Source organism: Coturnix japonica, chromosome 18, assembly GCF_054131305.1.
Source record: "Coturnix japonica strain WE chromosome 18, WE-NBRP24, whole genome shotgun sequence".
NCBI classification, from domain to species: Eukaryota; Metazoa; Chordata; class Aves; order Galliformes; family Phasianidae; genus Coturnix; species Coturnix japonica.
This window is the reverse complement of record NC_140680.1, coordinates 8199664-8217839: the sequence shown is the minus strand read 5'-3', so window position 1 is coordinate 8217839 and position 18176 is coordinate 8199664. Positions and strand designations below refer to the sequence as shown.

The 18176-nt window shown below is 35.5% G+C and overlaps 1 protein-coding gene across 2 annotated transcripts in view; it reads left to right on the top strand.

Moving 5' to 3' along the window:
- Positions 1–5948, top strand: part of GABRG2 (gamma-aminobutyric acid type A receptor subunit gamma2) — a 60564-nt gene extending 54616 nt beyond the window's left edge. Inside the window, exons 8-10 of one of the 2 annotated variants that reach the window (XM_015876420.3) lie at positions 491–696; positions 2512–2535; positions 3958–5948. In XM_015876420.3, the coding sequence (XP_015731906.2) occupies positions 491–696; positions 2512–2535; positions 3958–4233 (506 nt within the window). In that variant the 3' untranslated portion in view covers positions 4234–5948. The remainder of the gene's footprint in view (positions 1–490; positions 697–2511; positions 2536–3957) is intronic. The other variant, XM_085518829.1, reaches the window with a different exon arrangement.
- The last annotated feature ends 12228 nt before the right edge of the window (positions 5949–18176 follow it).

Below are 18176 nucleotides of genomic sequence, written 5' to 3'. Positions count from 1 at the left end.
AAAGAAACATCCTGAACATCATGGAAAGGTTTAGATTGGCCTATAGGGTACTTTGAACGTGACAGGTATATATTTTCTCCACCACGACCTCTCAATCTGTTACAAAAAGTTTTTTCCTTTCTAACAGTTTAAGAATTTGAGAACATAAACCCTACAACTAAATTTCTTAATTAAAAATGAATTAAGAATGCCTAAAAACAAAACTATAAAGCTAAAAAGATGAATTAAACACATTTCTTAGAATCAGAATCCATCTAATGAAAGAATTCAGCAGGGCAACGCTTGCAATGACTATGCAAAAATGATTCACACTCCCTGTTCATCCTTGAAGCTCTCACTAAATCCACATTTCCCCGCTTGGGATAGGCTGGTATTTTTGCTATCTGTCAGAGCTGTGGGCATCCTTTAGAAACAGTCAGAGAGAGAAATGGCAAGATGCCTTTGTTATGTGAACTTAAAACATTTCTGATATTTTCTGTCTGTCTACCAGGTATTACAACTGTCCTGACAATGACCACCCTAAGTACAATTGCTCGTAAATCTCTTCCAAAAGTCTCCTATGTGACAGCAATGGATCTTTTTGTGTCAGTCTGCTTTATTTTTGTTTTCTCTGCACTGGTGGAATATGGAACTTTGCATTACTTTGTCAGCAACAGAAAGCCAAGCAAGGATAAAGACAAAAAGAAGAAAAATCCAGTATGTATCTTTTTACCAGTAAGGTATAAAATTAAATTACATTCTCTGAAGGAATATTTACACCTCTCTTTATGCCTGTACTCTCATTTGATAGTTTGCTATTACATATCTACTCTTCTTCTGTATTAATGGGAATACAATCATCTACTTTGATAATAAAAACTTATATATCACAGTTGTCTAGATGCCAGAGAAACAAATTTATTAAAACAAGGACCCTTTTTGCCAAATTGTTCTACAAATAACTATCAATGAAATTATTATATTATATATATAATATATATATATATATATATTATATATAAAGGTAGAACTTTTGCTGTGACCTTTATGGAAGAACTCTCAGTTTCTCTGTTTAAGTTTAATCAATATTCTCTGCTATTAACTTAAATTGGTATGATTCTGCTTTTTGTAATGTTACATTCAAACTATGGACTGTGCTTTCTTTCTAATTCCCCTGTAAGCCTCTGTTTCCTTTTTATTGTTTCCTTATCTTCTTTTTCTTGTATTTTCTCTCTCCATTATCTATTTATCTCCTTTTGAAGGTGATTTAACACCATTTTGCAATGTTACTTATGGATGCATGCTACCCAACAATAAATAATGTATATAATAACCACAGTAAAAAGAAAAGTCCCAGGAACACCCTTAGTAGATTTCTAGGACTGTCCTCAGGTAGGGAAAAAATATTGTCTTATTTTGTCCAGGACAGACATTGCTTTTTGCTGCTGACTTAGAAGTATGTTGTCTAGAAACAGTGAGGTAAAAAGAATGAGTGTAGAAAATTACAGGAAACAAAAGCAGCCTGATTGTCCTCAAAGAAGAATCAAATATGCATCTGCAAGATGCACAAGCATTCTACATTAGTTAAGAATATTTTCAAATCCACTTCAGACATCTAGGAAATAATAAAAGTGTCTGGATTTGCTCTGCTAATATCCTACTTAAGATATTCTCTCTTACTTGTAACACACCAAGAAAGAACAAATTAGCAAAAATGTATTAATTAAAGTAGCTTTCATTACACTTTCTTGTCATAATTTCATTTTTAAAGCTTGCTGAGAAATACACTCAAAGAAAATTGCAGATATATGCTGCAGTAGGTAAACAGACTGCTAACATCCCTATTACTATACAGGAAGAATTTTCACATTATTATGTATGGTGAATTTGGATTTCATCCTAGGCACGTTTTGATCAAAAAGCACTTTTGGAAAGTGACACATACTTTTCTGTCTTAAGTTGAAATAAATGGCTGCTTATGTGAACCTGTGTCATAGTCAATTAAGAGAGCAAAGATTAACTACCTCAAATTTAGTTACCTTGCTTAGAGATTAGTTGCTCTGTACACTATTTATCTGGGACAATCCTGGGACAAATAGAAATAATAGTTCTTCAAATCTAAACCCGGAGTCTAGAAAACTTTAAAGTTGAGGCTTCAGTACTCAGTATTCAGGTAGTTTTCTCTAAAATTTGAGTTCATAAACTGAATTGTCTCTTCTTTCAAATAATCTTTTATGTTGATAAAAGACTGGAATACCCTGAAAAGATCTAAAAGGAGCTTGCTACACTTTGTCTTTGTCCTGGATGTAGTTACAAGTCAGAGATAAGATGAAGATGTGTGGGTTTTATAGCACAGATAATTGTTTAAATGGTTGTTACCCCAAACCTTCTATAAGTTTAGTTCTTTTTGACTTACTATGTTTTAGAAACATCTTTTTAATTTACATTATTTTTTTCTCTTTCTTTCTTTCCTTCTTTTCTTTAATTTAAACCAAAACCCTCTGATTCTCTTTTCTGTCTACAAAATGAAAGCTTCTTCGGATGTTTTCCTTCAAGGTATAATGTTTTTTGGAATGGAAATTCACTGCATGCGACTGCTGAATTTAACTATTAGAGCTTATATGAGAGTGCTGTTGTTTGTTTGTTTTCTTAAATTAGACATCTAAGCATTCTACTCTAGGTAACTTCCTAATTAAGTAGAATGGTTATGCTTCTCTAAATAGTACGTAGTGTTGATTCAGCAGCCCAATTATCGATTCACAATGATTTTGAACTTACACTAAGTTCAAGAATGACCAACATTATTGGATCACATGAATTAAGAGAGTTGCTGTTCAAAACATTTTGCTTCTCTCTTTGTTAGTTGCCCATGGGATCCAATGCCACCAACTACACCAGAAGCTGCAATACACCCTTTTAGAACTCAGCTCTGATCCCTCAGTTTATGCCTTAACTTCAAGTTGTAAAACTAAATCTGTTTGTGATGTTGATGTGAACAAAATTCCGGGTGATCACTCAAATGCTGTTCCTTATGCAAAAAATGTCAGAGTTTTGAAAGGGTTTAAGATGCACATATTTTTTAATGCTGTCACTTGACCAACACACTTAGCTAATTAGCAAATATATCTAACTGTGTAATATGTCTAAATCTTATCTTCATTCAGAAATGCAGAGATTTTGTCCAAAAAAAAAAAAAAAAAAATTAAAAAAAAACACCTTAAAATGAAAGCCAAGAATTGCACATGCTCATGGAATGAAACTGTAATTATTTTACCACAATAAGTATCTGCAGGAAATTTTAAGACTCCTCATACTAGTGTTCACTAGTGCTTAACTGCATTTTAGATGCATAACTCACTCAAAACACTCCAATAAATGTACATCTGCCATATAAAATTGGGTACATGATGAACCTTCTAGTTGGTGATCACTAGTAGACAGTGAACTGCATACATTCAAACTAACTACTGGGGAGTCTTACCAAAATTTTCCTAACCTTGTTAAAAAACACTTTAATTTTGCCTTCTTTCCATACATATATATTTGCACAATCCAGCCCTGTATCACAAATAATCCTGCATTTCCAACTGATTATTTCCGTTCCGCCCATGTGCAGCACCCAAACTGCCTTCATATATCAAGCAGTTATGTGAAATATAAAACAAAAGCAATTCCAAATATCATCAGTTATATTTCCGTTTCCTTTAACCTCTATTATTTACTTAGTCTATCATTAAAGCTAACTGCTCTCAGCTGTCAACTTGATCTTGATTTGTGCTGCTTTCCTGTAAAGTTAGTGTACGATGCAACTGATTTAAACTGATTTTTAAGTTCAAGGTAATATTACCAGATTCCCATATACCCCCGCAGAACCATCATTCACATGTTGACCATTAGTTTCTGTTTCCTGTTGGTCTGGTGATAATAACAGAGTTTCTCCCTCCTGCCATCTTTTTCTTTTCTTCCATTCCACCCTAGGCACCCACAATTGACATCCGACCTCGATCAGCTACTATTCAAATGAACAATGCTACACACCTCCAAGAAAGGGATGAAGAATACGGGTACGAGTGTCTCGATGGCAAGGACTGTGCTAGTTTTTTTTGCTGCTTTGAGGATTGTCGAACAGGAGCATGGAGGCATGGAAGAATACATATCCGCATTGCCAAAATGGACTCCTATGCCCGCATCTTCTTCCCCACTGCCTTCTGTTTGTTTAACTTGGTGTATTGGGTATCATATCTTTACCTTTAAAAGCAGAAGGAGATCAGTGATACGGGCCTTACTCACTAAATTTCTTAGAGAGATGGTTTCCAAAGTCCACTTGAAGTACTGATGATGCGCTTTATAGTGGTCTGAAATCTTTAGTGCCATAACCCAGTAAATACCAATTATATCATTTATCCAAAAATTTCCATCAGGTTATTGTGAATTAAATGTCCATTCAACATATTAAAATATCTCCAAAATCTCATAAGCAGATAATATTCAGCTATACCTGATGGAATAAGGAGAAACAGGGCAGACAGGGCAAGGGGAGCACAGCAACATCACTTAATAGTTGGCGCTGCCATTTAAAACAGGAGTGACAGAGAGGAGAATTCCCAGGTAAAGTACTGTACAGTTTGTTAACATTGGCTATAATTATGTTATAGCTTTATTCTTTGTGGGCTTTTCTTTTTGGAAGAGTCATCTCTCACTTTGAATATGTATTAATAAGCTAGGAAAATAACTTTTACTCCCATCCAGATAGGAGCAGACCTTTCCCTATGCCATCCCTTTAAGAGCACATGTACAATGCTGTAAATATTTCAGTACCTTGTAGTACATAAAGTCTAGTGCATGCATCTTTTGGGGGCCAAAATAAATGAAACAAAGGTACCATAAAGTATTGTCTTTTATTTTGTGTCTCTGGCTGTGCTATTGTAACTGAAATGTGAATAAAAATCATATTTTTTTCCTTGAAAAATGTCCCCTTTCCCTCATGCATGGAAGATCCAAGCAGACAGCACTTTCATGTAAGACATTAGAGAAGCCTTAAGGATTCAAATAAATAACATGTAGACAAATCTGTATGGCCAATATAATAGCTCATAAAGTATACTGTACATGTCTGCTGCAGTTGTAGCCTTCATTTTCCATTGATAATGTTGCTATATTTCAAATGAATTTCCAGTAATTATACACTGCAAGATCAGCTTCTGAATTTAATCCATGTGTTTCCTTTGTTCTTCTCCCATGCTGAAGTACTCACACAATGCTTTTCTTCTTTTCTTTTCCCCCTCCTTTAGTCCAATCCAAGAAATAGGTTTGTTTTTTTTCTAGATATTATTTTTTACATAAGAACTTCATTTTTAAATGTTTGTATTGTGTATACGCATACAGTTCTCTGCCCATTCATGTCCTTGATCAGCAATAGCTGCTGCCAGTGCTGCTTTTCACTCCGTAAGTACCTTTACTAAGAAACCCTCACACCATAGCTAGCACACAGATAGATATCCTTGAAAATAAAAGGGAACAAAGAGTGTCTTGGCTAATAAATCATATGTACGCAGTTTATGTGTATTCAAAACCTTCAGCCCTCCTGGGTGAATCTTGAAACCCACTTATTCACTAGTTTCCAGCACTTGTATGATGCTCAATTATGCAACTTTAAGCACATGTACATATGACTGACTTTTTTCTTTTTCTTTTTAAATTGTCAAAGATATAAAATGTCACCTCCTGAAAAGTGGGTTTGCAGATTGAAATGGGAGATATTTAATTATCATTACAGAATTACTAATAGCTAAAATGGAGGAAAATGAAAGTTTTCCGATGTTTGTATAGTTTTGGAAATAAAAAAATGTATAAAAGAAAAAAAGGAATAACTCAATCATCAATTGCTTCTCGTCCAATGTATTTGAAAATCTTTTAATAAAGGAATTGCACACACCTGTGGACTTTTTCCAATAAAACTGCTGCACTCAGCTCCAGAGTTTTCTTTTGATTAGTTTGTTAAAAGCACACATCAAGGACTAGACTGGGCTCTAAGAAGTTTGATTCATCAGCTGCCGAAATATAAAGTGACAATAATCCTCATAACTCTCTAATTTGACTCATTTTATATTCAAATGGCCCACTCACATTTTCATGGTTGGAGACTAAGTCTTTAAAAGCATTGTGAAGATTACCTTATTCTACAAAATATATATATATATTATATAAAAATAAAAATTAAATCTCTGAGCTAGAATTATCGTGATGAAAAGAGAGGACTTTTCCTTTTTTATTTTGAGCAGAGTATCTCTATTCCCTGAAAGAGTTCCAATCATCTTTCACAAGGAAATGCATATCAGCTGCTGGCAGACAGATTGCCGACTAATTATTTTCTGCAGTGGTCAGTGACTTAGCAGCTTCCCTGTTAGCTCCTTTCATTTAATGAGCGGCTGGTGTCAAACATTTATGAATTCAATTTTTACCTGGATCTTTTCCCTTCTCCCAAATAGCCTTTATAAAGATCATTATGAGTCTCAACCTAAATCAGACTTTTAATTCCCTCAGGCCAAGTGGATTTCAGTGAACATACTTAGATTGTTTTTCTGTCAAGGTCAGTGAAATGAAGGATTCAGATGCTCAGAAACCATTACCCTAGTTCGACCATCAGGCTGAACATGCCTATGGAAGGCCCACGGCACAACCAAATTGCAGGCACTAATGAGGATCGAACGATGAGGCTGCTTGTGCAGCATGGTCTCCACCCTCCAGCAGGAGAGCAGTTTAGCTTAAAATCATGATACGCCCATTGGAATAAAGCACAGCACACAAAAAGAAGCATGCCAACTCTGCAGCTAAGGATTTGAGTGACATTTTCTTACCATGTGTCATTACCGAAAGGAGAGCAAAGAAGTACTTCCTCATCCATAACCAAATACCTCAGGTTTTATTGCTTTTATTTAGGAGATTTGTAATTTCCTCCAAAAGCAGATGCATGAGACTGAAAAAGACATTTCATGCTGAAACATGTAATTACAGTGAGGAAGTGACACCAAAGCATGATGCAGTGCTGACTGAGCAAGAAGCACAATGTTCCTCGGAACAGAGACAGCACTAGCAATGCTGCCCAGAATCAAACAGTCACCTTTGTATTGTGGTTAAACTGCCATCACAGCAAACAAATTAGAGAGAAAAATGTCCTTTGGGTGTGAGGAGGGTTAGTATTCAGAAGAAAACTGCTCAGAAATCTAGCTATATAAATATATCTGTACATATTTACATATAATATTTATATACTTTGTACATGTATTAACCTGCCAGCCGCATTTCAGGGAATAAACTCTCTTCTGACTCAACACACTTATTAAAATGTGTTCAAGTTCATCATACTGCAGACTGCTACAGCTGCTCCGGGATATGTCCATGGATGTTCAGTTAATTGTTAAATTTACTTGAGTACAGGCTAGCAGTGCAATTGTTTATTTGCTATTCATGTTCCAAGTATACCTAATGTACTGATCAAGACATTTTTAACCCAGAAATCACGTCAAATATGCATGTCAACAGAGAATACACTCAAGGACTTAATACATTTTAAAAATTTATAATTTTTATCGTCTCCAGTTTGTATAGAGAGTGTTCAGATAGACAATGTGACTCAGTGACAGTCCTATCAAAACTCGACAATCACAAAAATGAGAACAGAACTTAAATAGTGCTGAAGACTTTTAATCTCTGCCCCTCCGCTGTATTTTTTTACTTCTACCATGTTCTCCCAGAGCTGCACTTCAATGGACTGTTCAAATGCACTATGTGTAACAGTTACAATGGCACATCTATAGCAGTAAATATTTTTCAGATATTGAAGGTCTGGATATTTAGACATTCTTCCCACCATGCCCCAAAATCCTCCAGACTAAAAGCAAAGAGCAGTAAAGAAAAAAAAGAACGGTTATAAAATACTCAAGTAAATGACTGCTGTGAGAAATGTAATAAGAAAGCTTTGTTAAGTGCATAGGTTTCAATAGCTGGTATTGCTTTTATTGATAAAGCCAATAAAAGAATGGAGTAAACCAGTTTTAGATGAGGTGCTTTGACACTAAGGATTCTGAGAGAAGAGTTGTAATCAGGGAATGGAAAAAGGATAAGAATAGGCTTTTTCAGGTTTGACAAAGAAAAGGCAGGACTGGGGCGGACAGACTTTGTGAGAGAAGCTGATAGTTGAGGAATGAAATTAAAGCACGATAATGACACAAAAGCTGAAATCAATACTGAGCTAATGTGCTTTACCCTGCCTGCAGCTGAGAACTGAATTAGAGAAAAAGCTAAATGAATTTACTGAATTATGGAAAAATTGCGTACATTAACAGGCTAAACAGGCAATTGAAAACAAAAAGCTAAGAAGGGGAGATAAGAAGCAATATGATCCATAGGAGAAAGAGTGATCGTCAAGGTCAGAACCACAGAGGGTGCAGGTCTATGAACCAACCAGAGAACAGTTTGGGTTCAGGCTTTCTCTACACAGGTGAGGAACCAGATTTTGATGACACTATGGGAGAAACTTCATGTTATTTAGAAATGAATAAGGATGTCCAGTGTACGGACAAAGTGAAAAAATGAAGCCTATTCATAGCAGCTGGAAGAAAAAAAGTGGCCATTCTAAAATAAGCTGAGGGATACATGGAAGAATCCAATCTCAAGTATGAACACAGGAAGAAAAATGCAAATGTAAAAGGACCCATCAAGATGAAACTTAATTAAAACCCAGGGGAAAAAGTGATGTTTTAAAATGCAATTGTTGTCTTTCATAAAAAAATTCAATTACTTTGTAAAGAGAATTTAATTAAATCTTATGAAAAATGTCACAGGTAAGTCAGCTTATTGAACTCATGAGAGATCTATTGTTCCATTTATAAAAATTAAAAGCCAGTGCCCTGCCCTTACTTACTTAGAAGAATCCTATAGATGATAAGACTTAGAATTCCTACTTACACAACAGCATATATTTCTTTTTAAATTCAAGATTTGCAATGGAAAATATATCTGTTGAATGTGAAAGAGAAAGTTCGTGACCTTTAAGAGATGTTGAATAACAGACATAAACTAAAAGCTTTGCTTACGTATCAGAAACCTCTTTGAATAATTCATTGAGGATTGCTGAATTAGTTCAGAAAAAAATATATATTAAAAAAGTTTGCCTTCCTCATAGGAAAAATAAAAGGCGCAGTATGATAAGACTGGATAAGATTTTCTCATTTAGACTTACATAAAATTCATATCCATTATCAAAATGAGAACAGGGAAAATAAGAAATGAAGAAACATTAATATAAATTTAATTCAACTAGAATGAAAAATATTACCAGTATCGATCTTCCCACCAGACACATGGTTTGTGATACCAGCATATTGAGATCTGTATCTGATGAGCTTCATGTTTTCCTGACATTTCTATTTTTCTTTAGAATTTTCAGGTATGTGCTATAAGCCAAACTATAGGCTCAACCATTTTGCTTTGAGAAGCTTCACAAAAATAAAGAAAAAATGAAAAAAAAAAAGCACACAAAACACAAACTTCTCATTTCATTCTTGAAGAGGGACAAGAGCACAGAAACATCTATCAAGTAAGTATGGCTGCACACGTAAGCATTCAGATGGGTCTTGAATATCTCTAGAAAAGGAGACTCTCTGGGCAGCCTGTTCCAATGTTCCATTACTCTCACTGTTAAGAATCTTCCTTCTGTCCCACAAATTACTGTATTCACAGCTTCTTCCAGCTTTTTCCAGTAATTCCACTTCAATTCCAAAAAAATTCTGAGAATTTGCAAACTATCACTACAGCTAATACACTCAATACTAAGGAGTTAGTAAGACATACATATTGCACATCGTTGTGGCCTAAGTCTCCCCAGGGCTGTACTCTCCCTGTATAGCAACACTCCTGCTGTGTCAAGCATCTGAACGTGCATTCTACATACAAGTGCTCTAAATACTTCAATACTTCTGGAAAACAAAGACAGCGGTCACACAGACACAGCTGTCATGACCTCCTTCCAAACCTGAGCAAGACTTCATCAGTAGTTTTTGGCTGCCTTCAATGGATCCAGTAATTTTGCTGCTCTCTCAGAAGTCTCCAGCAGTGCTTTTTGGAACAGTATGCACCAGGTGAGCATACCATGGTGGCTCTTGGAGACTCTCAGTGTCAGAGAATCGCAGATATAGATTAGATAAGCATGAGCTCACCTTGACAGAGGACACTAACAATTGAGAGAGGAGAGTTCACTAAAACTTCTATTAGCAGTGTCTGAACTGATAACAGAACTTTTGTTGTTTGGCTTAAACACTTGGGATGGGGAAGAAATATCAGCTCTACAGAATGAGAACGCTCACAGAGTGACACTGCAAGAGCAGCTCAAGGGATGGCGACTTATCTGTTGGAGAGTTTTCCTCTCTTTATTTACATGCATTATTTTGTAAAAATAATATAGCAAAAACAAACAAACAAACCCACAAAGTTTATGAAGGATTGCTCTTGTTTTGATTTGTCAGAATAATTTGTTTAATTTCAAATTTAGCATAGAGTTAACGTAAGACTTTTTAGAAAGCTGAGGGAGTGGCAGGTGCGTGTCTGTTTGTCCTGTTCCCATAGAGAAAGTCCATCAGAGCATTCAGACAGACAGGTAACAGGCAGCTTCTGTTAGAGAACTGTAAGTGAAATGCATTATTTCAACCTACAAACCTACTGAAAGCTTCTACAGTAGAAAGTACAAATGTGTGAAAGAAACCACCTTGCAAACACCTAACATGCACAAAGAGATTTGCTTCAAACTGCCCTGCATAATCTGCCATAGTTGATCAGAAATTATTCTATTTGAAGAGTCATCTTGTTCTAGTAGATTAGCCTTTGCTTTTAACAAAATAACATTTTAGGGATTTCTGTCCTTCAGATGTTCAAAGAAAAGGTAGGGCAGCTCCTCCTTCCAGCTGTGGTCGACCTCATCCCCTACCGCTTGTGTGCAAGGAAACAAAGCTAAGCCCCAAATATCTGAGTGCAGAACTGAACAGAACTCTCAAACAGTTTGTCAGACTGTTTTAGTAAAAATCATAACTTTCTCCCACAATTTTTATAAAGCCTTCTCACCTGCAGTATGCTGCAGCTTTCTGTAAGCATAACTAAGTCTCTCTGTAACTGCATATTTAGAGCTATTTGGAAGTAGACAAAAACACAGGAAGTCCACCCAGGAAAGATGTAGCAGATATCTCTGTTCAATATGTTTGAAATTTGAGAATCATTTAATCCCCCGTATTTTATTTTATTTTTTCATTGAGTATGATTTTGTCCTTTACAAAGAGTTCAGGAACAAAACACTGACCTTTCTGAGAAAGGTCTTAATATTTATCCCAAACCTGAAATAAGACATACTATGGTAAAATTTCCTAAGGGATAAGCTGGAAAGGAGCTCATTGTGTGAGTATATAATTTATCCCCTAGAGTTTGTTTTTCCTATCTGTACAAGGAGGAACAATGATAATGCTGCTGTAGAGATGAGCAGTTAATGCAGACACATGGGTGTTGATTGTGTAAGCAGGTGCAAGTTCACATCCCGTGAACAGCTCAGATAATTACAAAAAATTCTTCTGAGGATTTCGCCCAATAAATACAAAGTATTACATTACTGCTCCCTCCACCTCACGCTGCCTGGCCACCAAGCACAGCACCAAACTCTCTGTGGATGTGACCTCATTGAGGATTTGTCTTTTCACACGTAGTGCAAAGGGAAAATACAAGTTTCAAAAACACCCCTCTTTAACACATATTTCAGGAATAAATAAATAAATAAATAAATATCACAAAACTAAAAGCAGCATTTGGGGAGATTTTAAAATGGAACAAAACTTCAAGTTGGCAATCAATATTTCTAGATAAAGAAAGATAAAAGCATTGGCAGTCTAATTCCTGCTCTGCATTCTCCTTAAAATTTAGGAGATTAAGTAGCTAGTAATTCTGAAAACGAATCTTGGTGTGGGAAGACCATTATGGCCAAGTCCACGAGAAGTACATTAGTTTCTAAATCAGTCTGAGAATTAATACATTTAAATCATCCTATCCTGCTTGAATAATTTGTCACAGTTCCAATAAATGGATTGACATTCTGATGTTGTGTAGAGCATGTGTTCAGTGAACATTTTAGAACAAAAAGGGTTCCAGTTTTAGATTTTAGTAACAAAAATCTCACTAACTTTTATAGCTTTGTTTCATTCAAAGCTAGCAGGCAAAGCGTTGATGAAAATACTAAACAAAAATCATGCAAGCTGTAGCAGAAGAACAAAACGGTGTTTTTGGTTGTTTTTTTTTTTTTGTTGATAAAGGATAGCAACAGTGAGTTTCAAAAGGTGAATATCAGTTATGAACAAAAATATGTTTTCAAAATAAATAAAATACAGACTCAACTCATTATTATTGCTGTTAAGAAACAGATGAGAATGTCCAGCCTGGGGTTGGACTCTATGATCTCTGGAGGCCCCTTTCAACCCCTACAATTTTGTGGTTACAAAGGAAATTCAAGGAAAGCAGGCAGAAAAAATGTGACCAAAAATACAGTAAAATAATGGAAACTGCAAGTTGAAAAAGTCATTAGCTGCATTTCTTAAGGCTTAGAACCCTTGAAAAACTTCATGTTCTTCTTGTAATTTCAAATATATTACAATTAAAATTCTGATTCCTTGCATTTATATTACAAGTATGAGTGAATACATTGCTAACTGAAAGTAACTTAGCACCTGTAGTTTGCCCTACCTACAATTTCATTTAGTTTTATCTTGTTAATAAACAACCATCAATCCTCTCTACAAAACATTTCTTAAAAATAAGTTATTAATTATCGAGATAATAATATCAAAGTAAGAAAATTTACTTCCTGTGTACTGGAGAATTTTATGTTGATCTGCTTTGTATGGCTTATCTTCAGAGAAATTGTTTTTGCTACAATATAAACCAAGAATGTATACTCTACAGCTGATCTGCAAGTTTCTACTTATCGTTTGAGTTTGCTCATCTTATCTTTGAATTTCATAGTCCATGTTGAAGTGAAAATGCATGGCTAAAAGCTTTTTTGCACAGAAGTATAATAATTTAGTTCCTATGCCTTCTAGGTCAGGACAAAAGAATCAGGGAGACAGAGCAATTGCTGCGATTTTGTGTATCTGGGCAGACCTTTCCTCCTGTATTTCTGCATAGGCTCCCCAATCTGCAAGTAAAAAGTGGGTAAATTGGTTTGTATTGCCATGCAATTCTTACTATCAAGAACATTTCTGATGGTGATGCTCTTGGGGACAATGATAAATGCAATGGCCATTTGTTCAAGCCTCTTCTTAATTCTCTTTTTCCATTCATTTGGTTGATTGTTTTCCTCCTGAGCATATTTCACAGACTCTGATGGAAGGGAAGAGTCAGCTTGAGACACAGTTCTCCTTTCTTACAGGTATTAAAACTGTCAGTGGGTAATACCAAATGGCTTTCAAGCAGTCATTTAAGATTGTTTAACATACAGCAAAACCCACCATCCTACTTTCATCTGCTGGAAAAAAAACAAACCAAACACAACATGTTTTATTTGTAGAACAATCACAGGTTCACTCATTTACTAACACAGACTCTTCACTTGATTGATGCTGCAAGACCAGAAGACTGAATACCATTAGAGTTCTTGCACTGTTTTCCAAAGCACTTCCTTTTTATTATTTATATACTTCCAATATACAAATAAGAAAAATAGGTTAAAATTAAACAGGAGATAAACTCTTAGCTGAAAAAGAATCTGGTTTCATTGTGAGTTTAACAAGATAAAAGTCGGATGAGATATAAATCCACAACAAAATGTGAATGGCATAAAATAAATTGCCTTTATGTAAGGCATCATGAGTGAAAATAATAATAGCTTCCAAAGGGAGTGTTTCAAATTATTGACCTGCATTTATATGCTACTGATATTGCCCTTGAAATACCACTGCTGTCTGTGCAGAATCAAAAAGATGAATTTTCATTTGTGTTTACAGATCAGAGACATCTACACACTGAAATATAAACATATCCTCATCCTTTTCACATCACGGAAATCTGCTTAATGTTTACTTTGTGCTATGCAGATTTCATATTGCTAATAGACATATCTGGCACATTCCATTTCCTTCAGAAATACTTCAGCAGTTTAAGTGAGAAACGAGACCCACACTGAATATGCTCATCCACACATTCCAAAGGGATTATAAGCACATGTACAATTGCTCCCCTGAACTGGAGCTATTGTGCAGCACCGACCAGGCCTAAATTTCAGACTATAGCCAAGTTAGCTCTTCCAGTACAAAGGGATTTTGGAGATTACAGCATCTAAATAGACTGAGGTATGCTATCATCCCCATGTTACAGAGGAGAGGAAAAGAAAGAAAAGATATGGACGACGTGAAGTCTGAACTGACACACATACAAAGTTTATACCAAAAGATATAAACTGAACTAGAATCCTTTGAGACTCCATCTATGCCTTAATCACAAATCTGTCCTTTCTATGCCAGAAAATGAAAAATCTCTCCACCTGCCTGTCAGGCAGTGACAGCATTATAAGAAGATTAAAGATGAAAGGCTTTACAGAGGTTTTTAAACTGCAGATCTTACAGATTCTTCACTCTCTCTCCCTCATGAAGATTTTATTTGCTCTCACTTTGTATTTTAGTTTTCCTAATCTAGAATGAAAGACACTGAGAATGAAATGTATGTTTTGCTCTTTATGCACAGAAAACACAGCAAAGAAACTGTCACTGAAGATCAAACTGTGAAAAACAACAAATTGCTTCGTGAGAGCAAAGTGAAAGTGTGAAAAGGGTTGCTGCATAAGAAGTAGAAATAATTGAAAAAAGCAAAAAGAGCATGCTATCAAGTGAATAAAGCAGCATATTGTTCAAATGTGGAAGTTTTTGGTTTAATTAAAAAGAGTGAAAAAATCTTGTCATGCGTTACAGAGTAGTAATTAATATTTTCTGCAAATTCACCCAAGTAAATGAGGAGTTTTTAACAGTTGCTGCAACTCTTTTGATTCTCCTCCCCGGGATTGCTCCTGGAGTAAAGGAGGACACAGTACCACTCTAAAATTATTCACAATTATACTGAATTGGCAGTGTAAGTTAAGAAAATACCTTTTCTTGGTATCTTGAAGTCACACAGAGGTTTAATAACAGGCATGGGATGGGGGAAAAAAAAAAAATTAAACAGAATTTTGTCATGGACACATGAACCTGCAAATCTGGAGATAAGGAATTTTACATGCACCTCAGCTAACGATGAGCAGCTCTCACATAAACTGGACCACAACAGCATTTTGTCAGACTGGGTGGAAACTCACAGATTTCTACTTCTACTTACAATTTGTGCTTATACCAGCCTTGTTGATAGCATATGCCAACACCACGTGTACTGCCGAGACCATGGCTCAGAATGGAGTCACAGTAAGTTTCACTAAGAGCAGAAGATGGACCACCAGCCAGAATTCCTGGTGTGCTTTCTCCTTAAAATCATCTTGAAACTTGCAAGATGTGGTGGAACAACTTTCTTTCTAATCAAGTTTATCCTGGACATCTCAAATTTATCAATAACAAATCTGAATCAAGGTAAAAGACCACATGTATCTGAAAGTTCTTCCTAATTGTGGTAGCAATTAGGAGACTGAAACTTTTAAGCAGTATACAAGTTCCCAAGGAAAGATATTATTATCGTTAACAGTTTTCAGATACATTTAAATTAATGATTTAATGATGCATCCAAATGGCATTCTTTTCCACAGTAAATATAAATTGATAAAATAATTTACAAATGGTCCTTAACTACTGCATTAATTTTCAATATCCAGTTGTTCCAGCAGCAGACTCATACGAAAATATCCTCAATGTGTATTCATGCATCAGGAAACATTCTGCTCCCTATTTCACTTCTCTAACTTGATCAACTTCACATTCTCTCAATGTAACTTCTTGCTTTGAATTGTTAAGAAATTAAACTCACTCTCCTATATGTATAATCTAGGCTATTTAAGATATCAAGCTGGGGATTTCAACCCGTGGGTTGTTCAAGCATTCAGTCCATTTACTGTCATCACCAAACTCACCTTAGGTTAATTCTGTTCCTGATTATGTGATCTGACCTTTGCAAGCTATTCCCACTTACTGAAGTCTTGCTTCAGTTACTCAAATCTTAGTATCGTATCAATTTTTTATTCAATTAACATTCACACAATCCAAGTCACACTTGCAAAAGTGATCATAGAGAACCAGTATGTGAGAGGATTTGAGGGATACAGTATCCTAATTAATAATGAAAATGTTTAGAAATTGTTTTTCCCCACTAAATATTAAGGCATATTCACCTGCTCCAGCTTTCCTTTGTCTAGAAAGGTTACTGTAGACAATAGAGCCCTATTATTTCACTGGCCCAAGACTGGTGTCTCCTTCAGGATAGCTGCTATTATGACAGAGAAATGAAGACTGTCAGTTGATATTTTATGTTATTAAAGAATCAAACAACAGAACATAATTTAAGAAAAACGCTTTCTTTTATACTGTCAAATTGATTTTAAAGGCATGTCAGATGTCTAACTGAATTAATTGCTAATCTGAAAAGGAGGGTGATATCATTAAGGCCAGCACATGCTGTGTGAAAAAAAAAAAAAGGATGAAAACTAGGTTAAGTTAAACACAAATCATCTCTGCATTACATTTTAAAACAATACTTTTCAGTTCATATATTGTGGCCCTCTTCTGGACATGCTCTAACCAGTCCAAGTTTCTCCAGTGGTGAAGACTCCACATCTGGATGCAGCAGTCCACAAGAGAATGCTGATTTTTTAATTATTACTTTTTAATTTAATGTTTTTAGCTTCCTTAAAGGAGAACAATAAGACATCCTGTTCTTTTACCAAGAATTTGGTAACCCAAATTTTTCGTGAATTAATTTAGGAAAGGCATCTGACATTCATGGGCTCACTTGAATACGTTCCTCTCTTAAAGTCTGATACACTTGAATCAAACTGATTTTAAAAACCCCAAAAATATTAGGGACTTGTTTAGAGTGGACAAGTTCAAGATAATGGGTTTACTGAAAAGTCAGAACTCACAGACTCACAGCAGCAACACTGACTTACACCAAGACCGTGAGGTTAATCGTGGGTTTTCAGTACTCAGTGAGAAGCTTTGGGAATCCTCTCTCTGGGTTTCTTTTATATCTACCTCTGAAAAATTCATTTACTCTCTGCAGAGACTTTTCAGCTGTTTGTGAAGCTAAAGTACAGCTAGATGACTTGGCTTCAGTGAACCAAGTTTGTCTAAAGAAGCATCAAATCATGGAGAATATCCTGCTCAGTCTAAACATTAAGTAAATACAGCTGAACTCAAATTTATTGTACTTTTTTTCTTCTCCATTTTCAGGCCAAAAATTATACTTAAAAATGGTCCTAACCATACCCTCTCCATAGTTATTACTATAGGCAAAGTTTTGCTAATGCAAACCAAGGCTCTACCGTTATATTCCTCTGCTCTAAGTTGTCCTACAGAGTGTGAATAAAATAGATTTAGTCAGATTACAGAATCTGGATGTTAAACTTCTGAAAGATAATGGAGATGTATGGCATATGCTGCTGCTGGCAAGTTGGCTTTATTTGAATTCTCAATGAAACTAAATTAGCACTGTTGTTAGAAAAAATAGAATTTAAAAGTGTGAGACCTTTAATTAACCTTTAATTCCAAAGAAATGATCCTCCACATCAAGGTTTATGTAAGTTGGTTCTATACAAATTTGCACTGCTACCATCTGCACTACAGATGAGCAGCAAACTGCACAACCCTCATCTTTTGGGAGCAGAGAATTCAGATACATATAGAAAAGTGACTTTTAGAAAGCTTTAAGTTCTGGCTGCAGTCAAGGAAAACAGCCCTTCGTAATTAACTGCTTGTGAATATAGTAGAGAGGGCCTAATATCACAAGTTACTGGACTGCCAGCAACGTCAAAAGAGCAAAAGAGGTCTGCTAATGCCTTGCCTAGAATGTGCTTGGTGAGAAAGGCAAAACACTGCAATGTTTTTGGAAACAAAATTGAAATTCTTTTTGCAGACAAAAGACTACGTATAGTGTATTCATGCTAATTTTGTCTTAATTTTCAATAGCTGCTTAGTACCACAGCT